Here is a 21,956-nt window from a genome sequence, read left to right as displayed (position 1 = left end):
AGTCTTTTGTGAAAATACAGATTTTCATTTTGGGACTTTGGGAGTGTTGAATACTAAAGTTTATCTGTTTCATAAGAGGACTGTATTTCGTGTATTTTCAGCCATCTCTTCAGCTGATCAGTGGAGTACAATAGAATTGCCAGTTAATAAAACTGTACAAGCATGCATTTTAGAAATCACAAATCCAAACTTGTTTTATGCTCTACCAAATGAAATAGCAGGTAAGAAAGTTTGAGACATATTGATGCTAGTCTTTTAATTGTAGAATGCTGCTGCTGCTGCTGCTAAGTTGCTTAAGTCGTGTCCGACTCTGTGCAACCCCATAGACAGCAGCCCACCAGGCTCCCCCGTCCCTGGGATTCTCCAGGCAAGAACACTGGAGTGGGTTGCTATTTCCTTCTCCAGCGCATGAAAGTGAAGTCGCTCAGCTGTGTCTGACTCAGCGACCCCATGGACTGCAGCCACCAGGCTCCTCGTCCATGGGCTTTCCCAGGCAAGAGTTCTGGAGTGGAATTGTAGAATGAACTTACCTGAACTCCTTAGGAAGCGACGGGGAGAAGAAGTGATGATTTCTTTTCCACTCAGTGTTTTAATTGATCATAGTAATATGTAAGGAAAATTCGATTTTAAACCAGATGTGAACATGCCCTCCATTCAGTCTCTACTCTGCCTGGTCTAGATCATCTGCAGCTTTTTATAACAAGGCAGCATCCTCGATTACTGTGTAATTTCTTGTTTAAAAGTAGGTACTGTCTGTATGGAATTACACTTACTAACCTAACCTTCTAGGAGCATTGAGAGAATTTGAACTGAATTCTCTTTTAGATATGTTGACAGAGTACTTTGAAATCACTCTTTAATCACAGTGTTACTGAGTCTTAGGAACTTAGAGAACTGTTTTACAGTGTCTCTTAATTGTGAAGAAGAGTAGCATATAAATGTTGACTTTAATTTTCCTTTTTTGTTTCATGAAAGATTACAATTCAGTCATCTCGTCAGTGTATTTGAGTTTATCCTTATAGTTCAGAAGCTGAGTTAGTACAAGTTGGATATTCAGAATTATTTGCAGATGCTTGAAAATGTGTCTTTTTGAAGTGATCAAACCAAGAGTTGTGGTGATACCAATAACTGCTCTAAAATGTATTCTCCGTATTAGGAACAGTCATCTTTAAACTGTATAGTAGGAAGCATGGGCTCAGGCTTATTCCATCCTGGCAGCTACATACGGTGTGATGAATTGGAAGTACTTTGTTTCACTTTCTTACCTATGCACTGACAAGTATACGGAACAATTGTGAATCTGTAGCCTGATGTCATAAACTTTTGTAGAATGAGCACACTGGACTAGACACCCTGATGAACAAATTAGCCCACCTTCCCAAGAAGGAAGGTGGCTTTCTTCTTGCCCCCTCCCAGTACTGCGTCCCTTCCCCACAGTGTACCCACTAGTGGTTTTATCTATTTTTTAAAACAGAAATGTTTTAAAATAGTAAAAATTAAAATATTTTAAATATTAATGTTTAAAATAGTAAAAATTAAAAATATACAGGATCTTTGGAGTTTAGATTTGATCTTCCTTTTTACATACGTTTATACATATTGGAACTGAAAGTTTCTTCACAGAACGTTGTTTTTTATATATATATTTTTTAGAAGATCAGGAAAAACTGAGCGTATTGACGGCCGAATTGTTAGAATATTGCAATGCTCAGAAAAGCCGATCGCCCTACATACCGAAAATTGGAGATGCGTGTTGTGCCAGATATACAAGTAAGATTCTTTCTCTTGCCCAGAACAGTGTGCATTTAAAACATGAGACTTACAATTTTAAAAAGTATTTAACTTTCTATTTATTTTATATGACAATTGGATCTTCAGTTTCCCTCTCTTTTCTTCCCGGTAGAAATGTGTCGTAATTTTTGGTTAGATAAGTATTCTGTGTTACGATAACTAGGGTTGCATAAAAGCGATTCACAGCCTAGCCATGTAGTCACTATAAATACTTAGGCAGCCTTTTTTTTTTTTGTTACTTGTGTTCTGTATACTTTCAGTAATGATCTCCAGTCCTCTGCACTGGTATAAATTCTCTCCAAGAGTACTTCTTTATGTACTGAATCAACTTTTGTCATAATTGTAGGCAGCCCTGGCCTTTTTGCCAGCTCCTATCTAGACTGCTTGTCTCTGGGACCTGAGCTGTCCTCCTGGAAGTTTCGCGTCACCATCACGCCAGCCCTCTGTTGCTTGGATTTCTCTCCCACCCCTCCCCCTTGTTGCGAGATTGTCTCCCTCCCTCATCTCAACGTGCTTTCTGGATCCCTTACTTTTGATTTACTCATAATATTTGGGTATTTCTCATCCTCTGGAAGCTGAGAAAAGTTATGTGTAAAATAAGTTTTCTGTTATGTTTCATGTTTGAAAAAGTATTCTACCCTAATAGTTTCTTGACAGCTTACCTATAGATAGAATTCCAGGTTGGAAATCATCTTCCTCTTAAATTTTTGAAGGCATTGCTTTTATATTGTCTTTTAGCTGTAGGAGAGGTAGATGTCACTGAGGTTCTCCAAACTCTGTACATATTTTTTCCCTTCTTTCTGGAACTTGTGGTAATCTCTTCATCCCGAGTTTTGAATTTTATGATGTGATTTAGCATTGGTTTTCTTTCTTTCTCTTTTTGGGCTGCTCCACACAGCTTGTGCAATCTTAGTTCGCCAACCAGGGATTGAACCCGGGCCCTGTCAGTGGAAGTGTGGAGCCCTATCCAGGGCCTTCCCCCAGCACTGGTTTCTTTGCACCATTGTCCTGAGTGAGCACTCAGCGGGTGGGCACTTCAGTCTTGAAATGTATGAGCTTTAGTTTTGAAATCTTTTTCCTGAATTTTTTTTGATTCCTTTCTTTCATTTTCTGCTCTTTTATGAACTCCCAAGTTTTCTGATGTTGGGCTTAAACTCTTCTGCTGAATTTCCTCTGCTGTTTCATCTTTTTTTTGTTCTGTTCGAGAGGTTTCCTCAGTTTTCTCTTCCAGCCTTTCTTATCTCATTTTTAATATCACATTCTTTGTTCCAGTAGTTTTTATGTTTCTCGAATGTGTGGTTTGAACGCTTCCTTGTACTTGTTCTGAGGATGGAAGGTCATTTCTCTGAGGATGGTCATAGTTTAATTTTCACGGTTTCCTCGGTCCTTGGCCTCCGTTTCCGCGAGATCCTGTTTGTTTGCTCTGGTCTTCTCTTTCTTCTTCTGCTTGGTCATCCTTTGCCGTTTGTCTTTGTGAGGTGAGGCACTAAGAAGCTAATTGGACGTGCCTCTGAGTGGGGGCAGAGCTTGTCTGCTTGGTGGGCTTCCCTGAGTGCTGGCTCTGCTGTTTCGCTGGGAAGTCCTCACGCTGGTGTCTTGAAGTGCTTTTGCTTGAGACGGTCGTCCCCTGCCTGAAGTGCGTGACGTGCCTGACAGGGATCTTGTAAACTCTATCCTCTGCTTTGCCTCATGTTCCCCAGTCCATAGTCTCTCTGGTTCATCCTCTCTGGAGAAGAAACTAGTCGTCTGCCCGTGGGTAGGAGCTGTTAGCTAGAAAGGGGGACTTTTCTAAGTGTTATTAAAGCATGTAAACACAAAGCTGATCATAAAGCTTCAGCACCTTTAAAAATAGTTATTATGTGTAAATGTGTTTATAAACTAAAGTTTATACATGTGTCTTGGGGAAGAAACTCTGCTTCCACTATTCAGTCACCATCTCAGTTCCATCTTTACTCCTACTTTTGAATGAGTAGCACCAATTATTGAGGCTTGCTTGCTTAGGGGTTTGAAATGCAAACTGGGACGCTTCTTGGCTTCCTTACAGCAGCTTCAGTTGAGCTCTGCTAAGTCATTTCCATTCCTGTATCTGCTTTCCAGCTTCCCAACCTTACATTATCTTCTCTCTTGTTCTCTATCCTTGTGGTTTTAGCCTTTTTTCAGTTCAATCCTGTAACTGTCTTTTCAGTAGAATCTGCAAGAAGTAGAGGTGATACTTGTATTTAATCTAGAATCCTTGGCATATAACCAGAAATCTTGGTGTGAATTTCCAAGTGATGTCAATGTAACTGTGAATAACCACCTTAAGGGAGGAGGGCCTCACTGAATGTAACTTCTCACCTGAGACTCTGTTCCATTTTTAGGTGATGATTGCTGGTATCGTGCCATTGTGCTGGGGACATCAGATGCCGATGTCAAAGTGCTGTATGCAGACTATGGAAACATTGAAACTCTGCCTCTCTGCAGAGTGCAGCCCATCTCTGCCAGCCACCTGGAGCTTCCTTTCCAAATTATCAAATGTTCCCTTGACGGTAGACAATTAAGTCACTTTCTAGTATGGGTGTCTGTGGGATTTTTTTTTTTTCTTTCTTCTATAGCATTAAGTCTGAAACAAATGGTTATTTCTAAATACCAAGCAGAGTTTACCAAAAAAAAAAACAAAACACAACTCATGTCTTTTATTCTTTCTTTCATTCTCACAAAAATTATATTCAGTCATTCCGTCTTTGGTTTCACAGATTAGTGTCAAAGAGTCAAGGCTCAGAGATTCTGGTTGGCCTCAGGTTGCAAAGCTAGTAAGTGGCAGAGCCAGGACCGACCGGGGTCACTCCTCTGACCTCTCTTGTAGGAGTCTTTTGGCTTTGTTGCAGACTAGAGGCATTCACGGGACACTGTTTTGGGCTACCTTACTATTCATGCTCTTATGATATCTGCGTATTTTTTCAACCCTTCAGTTGGAATTTGAACAAAAGGAACCAAAATGCTAAAGTAGCTTTTTATTCTTGCTCCTGTGTTCTTTACCTGGAGTTTCCACCAGGTGATAACAGACTGCCTCACAGTCTACTTTGAGTTTGACTCGGAAAGTTGGAAAATTCTCTTTATCACTGTTTGCTTCTCCCATTAGAACGGAAGTCCACGCAGGCAGACATTTTTCAGTGTTCTGGCTTTCAGACCTAAATTAAGGGCTTGACAGGGCTTCCCTGATGGCTCAGCTGGTAAAGAATCTGTCTGCAGTGCAGGAGACCCTAGTTCAATCCCTGGGTCGGGAAGATCCCCTGGAGAAGGGATAGGCTACCCATTCTAGTATTCTTGGGCTTTTCCTGTGGCTTGGCTGATAAAGAATACACGTGCAATGTAGGAGACCTGGGTTTGATCCAGGGAAGATCCCCTGGAGAAGGGAAAGGCTACCTGCTTCAGTACTCTGGCCTGGAGAATTTCAATGGACGGTATAGTCCGTGGGGTCACAAAAAGTAGGAAACGACCGAGCAACTTTCACTTCACTAGTGCTTGACACACAATAGGGATTGAGGAATATTTGTCAAGTTTGGTTTTTTTGAATGCAGCAGCAGTTGTACATTACAGCATACGTAACTAGAGGTAGCTAAAATCGGTAAGCGTTTTGTTTATTATCCTTGGACAATTAAGTTAAATATTATCTTTTAGAAACTTGTTGGTTAATTCTAATACTCAATTTTTTTCCAGGACTAATGGAATTGAATGGAAGATGTTCTCACCTAATGATAGAGCTACTGAAGAATTTCATGTTGAATCAGAATGTAATGATTTCTGTAAAAGGAGTTATCAAGAATGTCCACACGGTGTCGGTTGAGAAGTGTTCCGAGAATGGTACTATCAACATAGCTGATAAGCTGGTGATGTATGGTCTGGCAAAAAACATCACATCTAAAAAGCCAACTGCTCTAAATACAGGTATTGTTTTTTCAAGTTTAATTAATAACAGATGTAAGTGTAATCAGGAACAGATGTAATCAGTTTAGTAGGTCTGATCTTTATTCTCACGGCTACGTTAGTTCCCTTTGTCGTCCTCGTCTATGAATCCGGCAGTGGGGTACTGACTCACGTTGCCACCTCAGAGGAGCCTAGAAGGAAGCCGGCCTCCCAGTCCAGATTTTCCTTATACCAGGCTCAGCAACCTTGTCCATAGCATTAATGTTCCAAGCTTTAAAAAGGTCAAGCATTCAGAGTTACTTCCCACTTCCTTTTGATCCTGATCAAAGTGAGAAGAACTCATATACTTGAGACTGGGTCTTACTAGCTATTTCATAAGATGATTAGGCAGGCCTGATCTCCACCAAAAAGAGATACACTGTGCAGGATAGTGAGCTCGCTCAGTCATGTCCGACTCTTTGCGACCCCATGGACTGTAGCCCACCAGGCTCTTCCATCCACGGGATTCTCCAGGCAAGAATACTGGAGTGGGTTGCCATTTCCTTCTCCAGGGGAACTTCCCGACCCAGGGATCGAACCCGGGTCTCCCACATTGCGGGCAGGCGCTTTACCCATAGGCAAAACCTGAAACCTTGGACGGATGAGGGTACTCATTTGGTAGAACCCAGGACAGAGTAGTAGGTGACCTTAAAGTGCCGATGAAAAGTTTAATCCATCTACTCCTTTGTGGTTGGAAAGGATCTGCCCCGCGGGGCAGGCTTGTGTGTGTTCAAACTCCAGGGTTTTTTTTTGTTTTTTTTTTTTTCCTGTTGTTTATAGCTAAGAGGTCTAACAGCTCTTTGCATTTGCTTTTAGAAACAGCAGACAGGATGAGCTGCTGCTGCACAAAGCTACAGAAACAAGTGGGTAAATGTCCCTAAAGTGAAATTATACTCCCAACATTTTAAGAAATGAAATAACACTATTTTCTTTCTCACCCTCAGATTGAAAAGCATGAGCAAATTCTTCTCTTCCTTTTAAACAATCCAACCAATCAAAATAAATTTATTGAAATGAAAAAATTGTTAAAAAGTAAGTTAAATTTGATGTTTTTTCTCTTAGGCAACCCCCAACAGGACATCACCCATCTTTTTCTTAGGGCAGAGCGTATGTTTGGAGGCTGTGCTTTACTCTGTGGTCTGAGGATCGGAGGGCTGGCTATAATGATTCTGCCGTCTTCCTAGGTTTTGTTTGGTAGCCTCCCTTTGACACTGCTTATGGAACTGAGTCCAGGGCCATCCTGTCCTTACTGTTGCTTGACATAGAGAAAGCTCGTGATGGTATGCGCAGGGATATATAAGAATTATTGTGAGGTCAAGCTTAGCCTGAAATTCATTGTGTCTAGAGTGAAATTAACACTTCCTTGTACACACTTCTATGAAGATGGTTAATACTTGTGAAGAAGTTCTGAGGAGTCAAGAAAATGGGCTGCACTGATAGATTTCATTTCAGAACAAAGCATGTTATTCCTTCTTTAGCTACGGTGACTCAAGTGGTTAAAGATGCTATCGGTGGGTTTTATTTATTTTTTTCTTTTTAATTGAAGGATAATTGCTTTACAACGTGGTGTTGGTTTGTGCCATACATCCACACAAATCTGCCATCGGTCACAGGCAAACCCTTCAGTTCAGTTCAGTTCAGTCGCTCAGTCGTGTCCGACTCTTTGTGAACCCAGAGTGGATTTTAAATAGTGGTTCCCTTGCTGCTGCTGCGTTTTATTTTTTTTCTGCCTGGGATGCTATGATCTAAGATGACCCTTGGAAAGTGTTTTGTGATCAGTAACCAATTAGGATTCTGGTCAAAATGAAGTTGCCCTTCTTGGCACTTTGAATTGATAGAATTTCAGCTAAAAGCAAGAAACTTTGACTTAATTCCCACACTCTGGCAGGCTAAAGTGCAGTTTGTATCTGACCATTGCAAGTAGCTCCCAAGGTCCTCCTGCTCTCTGGGGCTCTGTGAGTGTAGCAGTTCTTAAGGAGGTACCTACCGGGGTCACATGTATTCTCCAGGTGTTAACGCATAGTTGTTTGGTTTCTGTTTCTGAGCAAGTATGACTAAGTTCTAAGCTAACTGTCATTCATGCAGGATCATCAGTTTTGATTCTCATGATTTATTTTCAGATGATTTATTTACTTCACAAGTTTTGGGTTACTTTTTTTTAATGCTAACTTGCAGTTCCAACTTTCAATCCTTTCTAATACATTGTCTTTATACTGACAGCTGTTTTGTATACTTGAGTTTAAAATCTGAAATTTGATGATACTTTAAATTTCATAGCTTGGGGAACATGCAATGACATGAACTTCTGGCATTTAGTCCTAGTGCCAAGTCATCATATTTTTAATCAAGTTGATTAACTTGTATGTGCTTTTATCTTTTTATCTGTGAAATAAGTTTTTTTCCCCCATAGGAGTATTGAGTGTTGCATATACAAGTTCAGATGAAACCAGTGTTTTCTGTTTCTAAATATATTGAAGTTCAATTCAGTTCAGTCACTCAGTCGTTTCCGACTCTTTGCCACCCCATGAATCACAGCACACCAGGCCTCCCTGTCCATCACCAACTCCCGGAGTCCACTTAAACCCATGTCCATTGTGTCGGTGATGCCATCCGACCATCTCATCCTCTGTTGTCCCCTTCTCCTCCTGCCCTCAATCTTTCCCAGCATCAGGGTCTTTTCCAGTGAGTCAGCTCTTCACATGAGGTGTCCCAAGTATTGGAGTTTCAGCTTCAACATCAGTCCTTCCAATGAACACCCAGGACTGATCTCCTTTAGGATGGACTGGTTGGATCTCCTTGCTATCCAAGGGACTCTCAAGAGTCTTCTCCAATACCTAATTTCAAAAGCATCTGTTCTTCAGTGCTCAGCTTTCTTTATGGTCCGGCTCTCACATCCATACATGACTACTGGAAAAACCAGAGCTTTGACTAGATGGACCTTAGTTGGCAAAGTAATGTCTCTGCTTTTTAATATGCTGTCTAGGTCGGTCATAGCTTTTCTTCCAAGGAGCAAGCGTCTTTTAATTTCATGGCTGCAGTCACCATCTGCAGTGATTTTGGAGCCTCCAAAAATAAAGTCTGTCACTGTTTCCACTGTTTCCCCATCTATTTGCCATGAAGTGATGGGACCGGATGCCATGATCTTCGTTTTCTGAATGCTGAGCTTTAAGCTAACTTTTTCACTCTCCTCTTTCACTTTCGTCAAGAGACTCTTTAGTTCCTCTTTGCTTTCTGCCACAAGGGTCACTGCATATCTGAGGTTATTGATATTTCTCCTTGCAGTCTTGATCCCAGCTTGTGCTTTATCCAGCCCAGCATTTTGCATGATGTAATCTGTATATAAGTTAAATAAACAGGGTGACATTATACAACCTTGCCATACTCCTTTCCCTATTTGGAACCCGTCCGTTTTTCCATGTCCAATTCTAACTGTTGCTTCTTGACCTGCATACAGGTTTCTCAGGAGACAAGTAAAGTGGTCTGGCATTCCCATCTCTTGAAGAATTTTCCACAGTTTGTTGTGATCCACACAGTCAAAGGCTTTGGTGTAGTCAATAGAGCAGAAGTAGATGTTTTACTAGAACTCCCTTTCTTTTTCGATGATCCAGCGGATATTGACAATTTGATCTCTGGTTCCTCTGCCTTTTCTAAATCCAGCTTGAACATCTGAAACTTCATAGTTCATGTACTGTTGAAGCCTGGCTTGGAGAATTTTGAGTATTACTTGCTAGCATGTGAAATGAGTGCAATTGTGAGGTAGTTTGAGCATTCTTTGGCATTGCCTTTCTTTGGGATGGGAATGAAAACTGACTTTTACCAGTCCTGTGGCCACTGCTGGGTTTTCCAAATTTGGTGGCATATTGAGTGCAGCACTTTCACAGCAGCATCCTTCAGGATTTGAAATAGCTCAACTGGAATTTCATCACCTCCACTAGCTTTGTTCTTAGTGATGCTTCCTAAGGTCCACTTGACTTCACATTCCAGGATGTCTGGTTCTAGGTGAGTGATCACACCATCATGGTTATCTGGGTCGTGAAGATCTTTTTTGTACAGTTCTTCTGTGTATTCTTGCCACCTCTTCTTAATATCTTCCGCTTCTGTTAGGTTCATGCCATTTCTGTCCTTTATTGTGCCCATCTTTGCATGAAATGTTCCCTTCGTATCTCTTAGTTTTCTTGAAGAGATCTCTGGTCTTTCTCATTCTATTGTTTTCCTCTGTTTCTTTGCATTGATCACTGAAGAAGGCTTTCTTCTCTCTCCTTGCTATTCTTCAGAACTCTGCACTCAGATGGGTATATCTTTCCTTTTCTCCTTTGCCTTTAGCTTCTCTTCTCTTCTCAGCTATTTTTAAGGCCTTCTCAGACAACCATTTTGCTTTTTTGCATTTCTTTTTCTTGGAGATGGTCTTGATCACTGCCTCCTATACAGTGTCATGAACCTCCATCCATAGTTCTTTGGGCACTCTGTCAATCAGATCTAATCCCTTGAACTTATTTGTCACTTCCTCTGTATACTCGTAAGGGATTTGATTTAGATCATACCTGAATGGTCTGTCTAGTGGGGTCCCTACTTTCTTCAGTTTAAGTCTGAATTTTGCAGTAAGGAAAAGGGAGAAGGGAATAGCAAACCACTTCAGTATTCTTGCCTTGAGAATCCTATGAGCAGTTTGAAAAGGCAAAAAGATATGACATTGAACGATGAACTCCCTGGGTTGGTAGGTGCCCAATATCATACTGGAGAAGAGTGGAGAAATTATTCTAGAAAGAATGAAGAGATGGAGCCAAGATGAAAACAACAACCAGTTGTGGGTGTGACTGGTGACGAAAGTAAAGTCCAGTGCTGTAAAGAACAGTATTGCATAGGAACCTGGAATGTTAGGTCCATGAATCAAGGTAAATTAGCAGTGGTCAAACAGGAGATGGCAAGAGTGAACATTGACATTTTAGGAATCAGTGAACTACAGTGGACTAGAATGGGTGAATTTAATTCAGATGACCATTATATCTACTACTGTTGGCAAGAATCCTTTCAAAGAATTGGAGTAGCCCTCATAGTCAACAAGAGAGTCTGAAATACAGTACTTGGGTACAGTCTCAAACATGACAGAATGATCTCTGTTCATTTCCAAGGCAAACCATTCAATATCACAGTAGTCCAGGTCTATGCCTCAACCACTAATGCTGAAGAAGCTGAAGTTGAACAGTTCTAAGATGACGTATAAGACCTTCTAGAACTAACACCAAAGAAAGATGTCCTTTTCATCATAGGGGACTGGAATGTAAAAGTACAAAGTCAAGAGGTACCTGGAGTAACAGGCAAGTTTGGCCTTGGAATACAAAATGAAGCAGGGCAAAGGCCAACAGAGTTTTGCCAAGAGAATGCACTTGTCATGGCCAATACCCTCTTCAGCAACACAAGAGATGACTCTGCACATGGACATCACCAGATGGTCAATACCAAAATCCAACTGATTATATTCTCTGCAGCCAAAGATGGAGAAGCTCTATACAGTCAGCAAAAACAAGGAGCTGACTGTGGCTCAGATCATGAACTGCTGATTGGAAAAATTTGTTAGTAATTTAATTGTAAAACTGCTGAACTAAGAGTGATACACTTACAAGAACATAAAATTCTGGTCCTGTGTTGAGAAGCCTCTCCTGGAGGAGAATGGCAACCCACTCCAGTATTCTTGCCGGGAATATCCCATGGACAGAGGGGCCTGATGTGCTGTAGCCCATGAGGTCACAGAGTCAAACACGACTGAGCATGCACGCATATGTCATATATATATAATTGTAATATTGCTGAACTAGGAATGGTGTGGTTATGGGAACATAAAACTCTCTTCATCAGAGAAGTATTTTAGCATACAGGTTAGTATAAAATATTTTTTATATTTGGAGGGGAGCATATCTGTGAAGGGGAGTACAAACAGCTACACTGAACATAAAGCCCTGTTATTGCAGTGGTGAATTTTTTTTAACTGGCAGATCTGACTGAAAGAAATGTGGAATTTCAGATTAAAAGTGAGTATTTGGTTTTCTCGTACTTAAAATAGAAATTAAGAGCCACAGTGACTGGGTTTTTGTATAAGGCATACTGAGAATCGATTTTTGTCTTGCAGATACAGCCTCTAATGAAGATCAACACTTAGGAGACTGGAAGTAGCGAAGGCTAGATTTAGGAGAGAAAGTACCACATCTTGTGTTTTTGTTTATTGGAAACTTTTTCTTTAATGACCTTTTATGTCTGCATTTTTGTTTGCTTACCATGCTTCTGTGTAGGTTGGGTAGGTTTCCCCCCTCCCACCCCCACCTCCCCGCTCTAAATGCATCCTCTCAGTAAGTCTCGCATTAAAGATACACAATAAGTACATGGGAGCATCAGGAAGGGACAGCATAGGGGCTGTCTAGTCTACATAGAGTTTTTTATTACTTAAAGGTGCTGAAGAAAATATGGCTCCAGGTTAATACTGGGTCAGTTTAGTTGTTAGACACACAGGTTGTATTTTTTGGACTTTTCTCTGCATGTGTGATGTGTTTCATAATAAAATACACCCTGCTCTCCCTGTCACAACCTGTCTCTTCCACATAATAAAAGTTCTTTGGTTTGCTGTTGCTCAGGTCTCTGCCCTTCTGTTCCTGTCTCTGAGGTCATCAGTTTCTCTCTCTCCGTCCTCACTGAGATCACTTTTCTTTCAGCCCGTGGGCACAATCTGCCCTTGGGCTCTCACCCACTCTGACCAGGAAGGCACTTTCTGCTCCTGCCATCTGTAGGTACCTTTCCAAATCTGTGGCCGCTTGGATTGTTAGTGTAGTGGAATTTACATTTTCAGAAGCACAGATTCCTGGAGAACAGTTAACAGCTTAATGTAAAAAGCCAAGTTAGAGTATATATTTTTCTTGAAGCACAGAAAGACATCTGTAAACTCACATGTGTGGAATTACGGGCCAGCCAGCCTTCCTGCCAGCCCATAAGTTTCTGTTTGGGAATTTTTCCACGATTTAAATATCAGACTCTGAAAGCCTAAGAAGATGTTGTCACCAACTAAAAGAAGAAACTTGACTTTTTGTTTGTTTATTCTTTTAAAATGTACCTTTGCTGGTAATGTGTGTTAGCTAGATTAAATGGAGTTTTCCCTCATGTAAAAAGTTGTTCAAACATTGATATGCTTCTATGAGATAAAAATTTAAGCTGCTGTGCCCAATAAAATCCTTTTACGTCACAGCCAGATTTCCCTTGTGTTGTTATCACCAGCAGCGTTTTGCTAATTTCCTTTTCTTACTGGCACATACTAGGGGCACTGGGCACTGAGTTTGTTCATATTGTGTTCGGTTCCAGCCACAGTGCAAATGCAAGTGAAATCTGTGGAACCACAGGACTGTCCTTTTTATTTAGGGAAGTTAGGGATATGTCACAGAACACAGTAAGGAAGGCTTAGGTCAAAGTTCTTCAGATCCCAGTGTTTTATGCTATGCTACACTCTGGAAATCGGGATAGAAACAGTTTAAATTAAATGCAGTTTAATATTACTTGATGATTCAGCTAGTCTCACACTAGATGGATTGAATATCTCCTGGATTGATTCTGCATATTTTCACACTGGACCACCAGATCTTGTTTTCTATCTTTCACATTCACATATGTATTGAGCTCCAGCTGTGTGCCTGGCACTGAGGTTAGTGACGTGTTTATCATCCAGTAGGGCCATGTATGGTCCATCACACGCACCAATCCCAGACTTGGGGTTTCCTCAGAATACCTAGTTCACTCATAGAGAAGTACTCGAGAGTCGAGACCAGATAATCAGATAGATAGTTTATTCCTTGGCAGAGGTCTTGTATATTGAAACAAATCAGATCCATTTTGCGAGAGGAGATTCTTAACCATGCATGGATTAAGGATAGTGGGGGGATTAGGGGAAGGAGATATATTTGGTATGCCTTTTCTTTTGGTGGAATGTGTTTTTCTAGGGCTGCTGGAAATGTGAAAGTTTCGAGATTGTGAATGAGGGTGAGGGATAGTCTAAACTCGAGCTCTCTTGCTCCAGAGAACCTGAGGATCATTCTCAGCAGAGCCCTAAACTGCCAAATTGTAGAGGAGGAAGAAAGTCACTGTGAAGCCTGCCACTCTGAGGCTGCCAGCCCAGGGCAATAAGCTGAGTGTGTAACTAACTGGTGGGCTTATCGCTAGCACAGCTGCAGCTGCCCAGGTTTGGCAAATTGAGCTCTTCTAGGATTAGCCCAATAACTCCAATACTTTGGCCACCTGATGCAAAGAACTGACTCCTTGGAAAAGACGCTGATGCTGGGAAAGATTGAAGACAGAAGGAGAAGGGGACAACAGGGGATGAGATGGTTGGATGGCATCACTGGCTTGATGAACAGGAGTTTGAGCAAGCTCTGGGAGTGGGTGATGGACAGGGAAGCCTGGCGTGCTGCAGTCTATGGGGTCCCAAAGAGTCAGACACAACGGAGCAACTGAACCGAACTGACCTCAACAACTCAAGGTGAAAGCATATGAAAGTGACTGAGGCTGGGCAGCTAAGCCTTAAATGAAACCAATTCTATGTTATGTGAAAGCTACTGCCAAGATTTGAGAGCCTTCCTAGGGAGGTTAGACCACTTGCCTACAGGGTAGCTTGAACAATGTTCAGGCATAGAAAAGGGGTTAGCACTTCTCTGGGTGGGACTTCTACCACTCTCATCCTGTGCAAATGGGCAGCAGTCTTGCAGAATCTGAAGCTTTGTTTAATTCCAGCAACGATCCTACAACTCCTAACTGCACAGGATTGGAACCACAGGCTGCCCTCCAGTTCCTCTTATTTGGAAAAATAAAGCCAACAGACAGCAGCCTTGAGGATCTTGTGTTTGATGAGTCAACTTGGCTTGGCTGCGAGTCTTGCCTACAGAACCACCCACACTGGTTAGGGTCCCAGGGCTCACTCATGGGCTAATCCTTCAGTTGTGCAGTCATGTCTGACTCTGCGACCCCATGGACTGCAGCACACCAGGCTTCCCTGTTCTTTACCCTCTCCCAGAGTTTGCTCAGACTCATGTCCAGAGGATGAGATGGTTGGATGGCATCACCAACTTGATGGACAGGAGTTTGAGCAAGCTCCGGGAGTTGGTGACGGACAGGGAGGTCTGGCCTACTGCAGTCCATGGGTTTGCCAAGAGTTGGACATGACTGAGCTACTGCCTGAACTGAACTGAGGAAATGGGATGGTCTGTGAGGTCAATTATAGGTCAGGCAGGGCCTACTTTGCCACCTCCAAAGGTGTACCCAGATTCCTCTGAAAATGCCTTCAATGAATACTTACATTAGGGCATGCACACATATGTGAAAGCTAAAGATACAGAATTTGGAAGCATTCAGTTCAATCAATTGTGTCCAACTCTTTGCAACCCCATGGACTGCAGCACGCCAGGCTTCTCTATCCATCACCAACTCCCGGAGCTTGCTCAAACTCCTGTCCATCAAGTTGGTGATGCCATCCAACCATCTAACCCTCTGTCATCCCCTTCTCCTCCTGCCTTCAATCTTTCCCAGCACCAGGGTGTTTTCCAAGGAGTCAGTTCTTCACATCAAATGGCCAAAGTATTGGAGCTTCAGCGTCAGCCCTTCCAGTGAATATTCAGGACTGATTTCCTATAGGATTAACTGGTTTGATCTCCTTGCAGTCCAAGGGACTCTCAAGAGTCTTCTCCAACACCACAGTTCAAAAGCATCTTTGACGCTCAGCTTTCTTTATGGTCCAACTCTCACATCCATACTTGACTACTGGAAAAACCATAACTTTGACTAGATGGACCTTTGTCAGCAGAGTAACATCTCTGCTTTTTAATATGCTGCCTAGGTTGGTCACTGCTTTTCTTGCAAGCAGCATGCATCTTTTAATTTCATGGCATTGACTTAGTGCTTCTGTGGTATTGGATGTAGATTGAATGACGAAATGTTACCCAAGCTTTTGCCTTTGTAGACATACCATGCTTACTTGTTGCAGCCAGAAGACATCACATTTTCTAAAAGCAAATCCAGCTGTATCTTCTGCATAATTTTTCTCACTGTCTTAAGGACTGGAGATACCTTCACCCTAAGAACAACAGTTGGTGCCTGCCCCGAACCTAAGGGTCTTCAGCTGGGAGATGGTGATATTTCTGTTCCTTATGCCCCCTGACCACACCTTGGTTTCCTGTCGGTGCCATGAGCGCCACAGTTTTTGCTGTCTTCATTTGTTGCCTGTGGACTACTTGAGAACCAAGCCTTTCATTTCCTCTGAGATGGTTTCCTTGCCATTTAATATGCATTGTTTGTGGCTCTGTTACAAATCCTCCTCAGGATTTTTAAATATGTGCTTCACCTTGGTTCATCATTTGGGGGACGGCATGCAAAGAATTTGAATTGGGCTTCAGTAAGTTTGGGAACTACCATGCCCATCAACTTTTAATTTTGTAGTCCAGGAACCTTAACAGTCAAAAATGAAGCATCTTGTCTTTATCAGACAGCCAGTAGGGAAGAGAGCTGGACGGGGAATCCCATGCCTCCTTATCTCCAAAGGGACGTCTCCCTCTGCACATTGCTGAGAGCTGAAGTCTGCCTTTATCTCTTCGTGGAATTCAAAGTTGTCTTCATGCCTTGTGTGTTTACAACTGAGACATGCTCTACAGGGCAGATCACAAGTTAATTCACATTTTGATTTCTTGGGCTTCCCTGGTGGCTCAGCTGGTAAAGAATCTGCCTGCAATGTGGGAGACCTGGGTTCGTTCCCTGGGTCGGGAAGATTCCCTTAGAAGGGAGAGGCTACCCACTCCGGTATTCTGGCCTGGAGAATGCTGTGGACTGTATAGCCCACGGGGTCACAAAGAGTCAGACATGACTGAGCAACTTTCACTATGTATAATTTCTGGGCACTGGGGCCACAAGGATGAATCTGCCAAGTCCTTGGAAACAAGGGGCTCGCAAGCTCTTTGGGATGAAGATCTTTCATGGTGACTATTTTTTAAATTTCCACAAAGCTTCACAAAGCAGGAATTGCCGTGGATGATGAAAGTAGTTGCCCAGCTTCTCTCTGTATTAGAAGCTTTTACCCCTGCTAGTCAACCACTCTGCACCCTCCATAGCTTGGGCCACTGGCTTTTCTGCCTCCTTCCCACACATACCTGGTGAAAAGGCACAGGTGATTAAACTTTGATTGAAGGAGTTTGAAGCAACTAATATTGTTACCCAAAGTGGGGGTCCAGCTGTTCGCCACTCTGAAGCCAATAAAGAGGCAAAGTTGCTGGAAAAGAAATTTGCTTTATTTTCAATGCCGACAACCTGAGAGGAGGGCAGACTCCTGTCCAAAGGCTGATTCCCCCTACACTGACAATCAGCGGGCAAAAGCTTTTATAGGTAAAAGGAAGGGACTACATGAAGAAACAGCCCTGACAGTCATTTTGAAATTGGTCACGTGGTGGTTTGATCAGTGGCATCTTGATTTAAGTATAATTAGTCTTTTGTTTCAGGGTCAGTTTGTTTCCATTTCTTTGAGACCAGCTCTCAGAATTGTAGCAGCTTAAGTCACGGCTGCATGTCATGTGGTTAACATCTTCCACCTGGTTGGGATTTTAGTCTCTATAAGATAGTTCAAAGGATATGGCTGAAGGATATTACCTATAGCCCTTGAACTAAAAATCCTTGATTATGCTTAATGACTAAACTATTATTACTTAATCTTGTTTGACTGTTTTCCTTTGTTTCTGCCTCTTCTCACTTCTCTGATTAAATTTATTCTTTGGCTGAAGTTTTCTTACAGACAGAAGACTGACTGAGGTCATAGTCCCCTAGGACCAAGGGTCCTGCTCTGTTTCGGAGATTCCACCACTATTTATAGTTTCAGCTTTTTTACTTCTTAATCATGGAATGAAAACCCCAGATATAAAGCTGTCAGGCTATCCAGAATTAAAATGTAGCTTCTCTAAAGTAAATTCGCTTAGGCAAAGGTGTGCTGGTAACTTGTTAACAACCAGTCAGAACAAGTAGGTGAGAGGGCCATGAAATTCCCACTTTGGCCAGGACTTGCTCTGCTCGCCTCAAACCCCTGCTCTATCTAGAGTGGCCTGGGCCACTCACCACTTGTGGCTCTTGAGTACTTATAATCTGGCTAGTGCAAAGGAGATCTGCTGTAAACGTAAGATACAGCAGAATTTGAAAGACTTGGCTTAAAATGGGACTTCCCTAGTGGCTCAGACAGTAAAGAATCTGCCTGCAATGAGGGAGACCCAGGTTCAATCCCTGGGTCAGGAAGATCTCCTGGAGGAGGGGTTGGCAACCCACTCCAATATTCTTGCCTGGAGAATCCCATGCACAGAGGAGCCCAGTGGACTGCAGTCCACAGGGTTACAAAGAGTGGGACATGACTAAAGCGACTGAGCATGCATGCACAGCTTAAAATATCTCACCTTGATTACCTACGGAGATGTTTGGGATCTACTGGGTTATTAAGTCCACTTTAATACGGCTGCTAGAGCATTTGCTATCACCTGTGTGGCTCACAGCCCATTTCTGTGGGACAGTGCCCGTCTAGACGAGAAACCATGCCTCCCTCCCTGGAGATGAGTCCTCTGCACAGATGCTCATGCATTACTTATTCTGCTCTGGTTGGCTGTTTTTTCATCTGGGTGCCCAGTAAATATTATTGGGAGGAATAAATGAGTGAAAAAGTGAAGATCTTTTCCCCTCTTTACCGAAATTTGCAACACCAACATTACCCTGGGCCGCTTTCACTGGAAGCTGTCAATACTGAAAGGGTTGGAAACCAACTGAGAACCACAGGGGGCAATGAAATATATTTAGAATTTTCTGAAGAAGGAAAGTGTAAAAACAAAATTGTTATTAGCCTGACAGATTGACATTTATAAGAATAATGGGGGAGGAGCTTGGAAAAGAAGAAACAGGCCAGTCTCCTGGACGGCAGCTTGATAATACACATCAAAAGCCTTAAGTTGTATATATACCCTAGAGTGTGTATTTGTATATCTAAGAATTGTACATTATTCTTGCAGTTTACTCCAGGGAGTTACTGGGTAAAAACACAAATATCTAAAGATTAAAAGTTGATAGTAGACAGGTTAAGCACACTAGAACATTCAGTTCAGTTCAGTCGCTCAGTCGTGTCCGACTCTCTGCGACCCCATGAATCGCAGCACGCCAGGCCTCCCTGTCCATCACCAACTCCCAGAGTTCACTCAGACTCGCATCCATTGAGTCAGTGATGCCATCCATCCAGCCATCTCATCCTCTGTTGTCCCCTTCTCCTCCTGCCCCCAATCCCTCCCAGCATCAGAGGTTTTTCCCAATGAGTCAACTCTTCGCATGAGGTAGCCAAAGTACTGGAGTTTCAGCTTCAGAATCATTCCCTCCCAAGATATCCCAGGGCTGATCTCCTTCAGAATGGGCTGGTTGGATCTCCTTGCAGTCCAAGGGACTCTCAAGAGTCTTCTCCAACACCACAGTTCAAAAGCATCAATTCTTCGGCGCTCAGCTTTCTTCACAGTCCAACTCTCACATCCATACATGACCACTGGAAAAACCATAGCCTTGACTAGACAGACCTTTGTTGACAAAGTAATGTTTCTGCTTTTGAATATGCTATCTAGGTTGGTCATAACTTTTCTTCCAAGGAGTAAGCGTCTTTTAATGTCATGGCTGCAGTCACCATCTCCAGTGATTTTGGAGCCCCAAAAAATAAAGTTTGATACTGTTTCCCCATCTATTTCCCATGAGGTGATGGGACAAGTTGTCATGATCTTCATTTTCTGAATGTTGAGCTTTAAGCCAACTTTTTCACTCTCCTCTTTCACTTTCATCAAGAGGCTTTTTAATTCCTCTTCATTTTCTGCCATAAGGGTGGTGTCATCTGCATATCTGAGGTTATTGATATTTCTCCCGGCAATCTTGATTCCAGCTTGTGCTTCTTCTAGCCCAGCGTTTCTCATGATGTACTCTGCATAGAAGTTACATAAGCAGGGTGACAATATACAGCCTTGACGTACTCCTTTTCCTATTTGGAACCAGTCTGTTGTTCCATGTCCAGTTCTAACTGCTGCTTCCTGACCTGCATATAGGTTTTTCAAGAGGCAGGTCAGGTGGTCTGGAATTCCCATCTCTTTCAGAATTTTCCACAGTTTATGGTGATCCACACAGTCAAAGGCTTTGGTATAGTCAATAAAGCAGAAATAGATGTTTTTCTGGAACTCTCTTGCTTTTTCCATGATCCAGTGGATGTTGGCAATTTGATCTCTGGTTCCTCTGCCTTTTCTAAAACTAGCTTGAACATCTGGAAGTTCACGGTTCATGTATTGCTGAAGCCTGGCTTGGAGAATTTTGAGCATTACTTTACTAGTGTGTGAGATGAGTGCAATTGTGCGGTAGTTTGAGCATTCTTATAAGTGGATAAAAGCCACAGAAAGATGTCAAAAGGGGCAAAGAAAAGCTGGCTATGATACACTATACATGGAATGCTCCTGCTACTTAGTCATGAAATCATGTTGGACTCTTTTGCCACCTCAAGGACAGTAACCTGCCAGGCTCCTCTGTCCACTGGATTTCCCAGGCAAGAATGGTGGAGTGGGTTCCCATTTCCTTTGCCAGGGGATCTTCCTTACCCAGGAATCAAATCCCAGTCTCTTACTTCTGCATTGGCTGGCAGGTTCTTTACCACTGAGCCACCAGGGAAGCCCATGCATGGAATGAGCTAACAATAAAATTTTGAGTAGACTGATGCTGGAAGAAGAAACACCATAATGTTAACCGGGATTATCTCTGGGTGGTGGAGTAGGTGCGGTTTGCTTAACCGATTTTTTTCTTTTGTAATGAGCACACGTTATGCAATGACACTTTTTTCTGATGAAATATGGAAACTATAGATTATGCAATAAGAGACTTTTTTTTGAGTACTTACTATGCACAAGGTGTTGTGCCAGACTGAGCTATTTTTACTTTATGGTATTTGATTTTTAAAAAATCAAGGCACCTTCCAGATTTCAACGAGGATGCTGGCCAAAAGGCCCAATTATTACCTCCCAACGGCAGTAACAGAACACACAGGTAAACAAAGGGCAACTGCCATGACAAATAGTAACGATGCCAAAGCCAACATTTTCGCAAGTGTCAAAGCAATAAATCCTGCGAAGTCCAAGGCGGATGGCACAGTGCTCTCTGCAGCACCGCTCGGGGGCTGGGAGACCAGAGCAGAAGTAAGTACCTTTGTCTCCCGACCTTGGCCAACGCGTTTCTTAAGAACGCGAGGGGCGGCTGCGGGCTGGCTTCCCAGCAAAGCGATGCAGCGCCCTCGGGAGAGCGGCCCTAGCGGGGTCGGCCGGCGCCGCGCTCCCCGCCTCCCCTCGGTGCAGAGCACAGGTGTCCCACGTGGCTCCCGCCCGCGCTCCCCTCCCCGGGCTTGCAGCGCCCCCTGGCCCGAGCCGGGTCCCGCCGCGCGCTCCTCGCCGTGAGTCCAGCCGGCGTGGTCTCCGCGTCGCTGGAACCCCCTTCCTTCCCGGCGCTCGCACCGGAGGAGACGCCCCGCCCCCGGGAGCCCCTGCCCCGTGTGCAGAGACGGGGCGTCCCGCTTGGATGCGGCGTCGGCGCGGCGGATTTCGTTCGGCATTGTCTGCGCTCCACCCGAGCACCGCGGCGGGGCCCGCACGCCTCTCCGGGAAGTCGGCGTCCCGGGCAGAAAGCACCTGGCGGCCCTCCTCGGGGTACCCCTCCTTCGGTCCCGGGGCGAGCCGGCGGGGGTCTTGGGAGCCAGCGCGCTGCGGGCCCTGCAGCAGCCCCTCCGGTGGGTCCTCGGGGACGCCAAGCAGAGCGGCTCGGACCGCAGGTAAAGGGGACGACGAGCGCTCGGTGACTGTGAGTGGAGGAGGGAACCTTGTATTACACCTGGCCGTCCTAGCAGAGTCCTGGAACCCCTAACCCGGCTCATCTTTTGAATAAAGGCTTTGGGGACAAGCCGACTCCTCCTTCCCCGCCCCCCATTTTACAGAACAGATGCAGGTGTTAAAGTCACTCCTGCGTGCTTTTCCCAGGCAGCCCAGTGACCCCAGCGAGGTCTCTGTATGCAGAGCCTGAGGGGCCCGCGGACCCGAAAGACTAGTCCTTGGCCTTTGGGAAGTCTTAAGGGATTTATCCTCAGTGGTGGTTCACCTGCTTGGACACCCCACTCTGGCCAGCTCGCA

At 43.6% G+C, this 21,956-nt stretch overlaps 2 protein-coding genes across 3 annotated transcripts in view; both read left to right on the top strand.

Annotated features, from left to right (window-relative positions):
• The window catches only part of TDRD1 (tudor domain containing 1), a 53,763-nt gene extending 32,070 nt beyond the window's left edge, over positions 1-21,693 (top strand). Inside the window, exons 20-26 of the mRNA XM_018041107.1 lie at positions 102-221; positions 1,654-1,770; positions 4,152-4,319; positions 5,491-5,718; positions 6,553-6,599; positions 6,681-6,768; positions 21,020-21,693. Coding sequence (XP_017896596.1) covers positions 102-221; positions 1,654-1,770; positions 4,152-4,319; positions 5,491-5,718; positions 6,553-6,599; positions 6,681-6,768; positions 21,020-21,693 — 1,442 coding nt within the window. The remainder of the gene's footprint in view (positions 1-101; positions 222-1,653; positions 1,771-4,151; positions 4,320-5,490; positions 5,719-6,552; positions 6,600-6,680; positions 6,769-21,019) is intronic.
• Positions 21,079-21,956, top strand: part of VWA2 (von Willebrand factor A domain containing 2) — a 51,463-nt gene continuing 50,585 nt past the window's right edge. For both annotated transcript variants that reach the window (XM_018041457.1, XM_018041456.1), the window contains exon 1: positions 21,079-21,601. The gene's annotated coding sequence lies outside the window, so the exon portion shown is untranslated. The remainder of the gene's footprint in view (positions 21,602-21,956) is intronic.

This window comes from Capra hircus, chromosome 26 (genome assembly GCF_001704415.2).
Source record: "Capra hircus breed San Clemente chromosome 26, ASM170441v1, whole genome shotgun sequence".
Lineage (NCBI taxonomy): Eukaryota > Metazoa > Chordata > Mammalia > Artiodactyla > Bovidae > Capra > Capra hircus.
The sequence above is the reverse complement of the archived record's forward strand: the minus strand, read 5'-3'. Positions and strand labels throughout refer to the sequence as shown.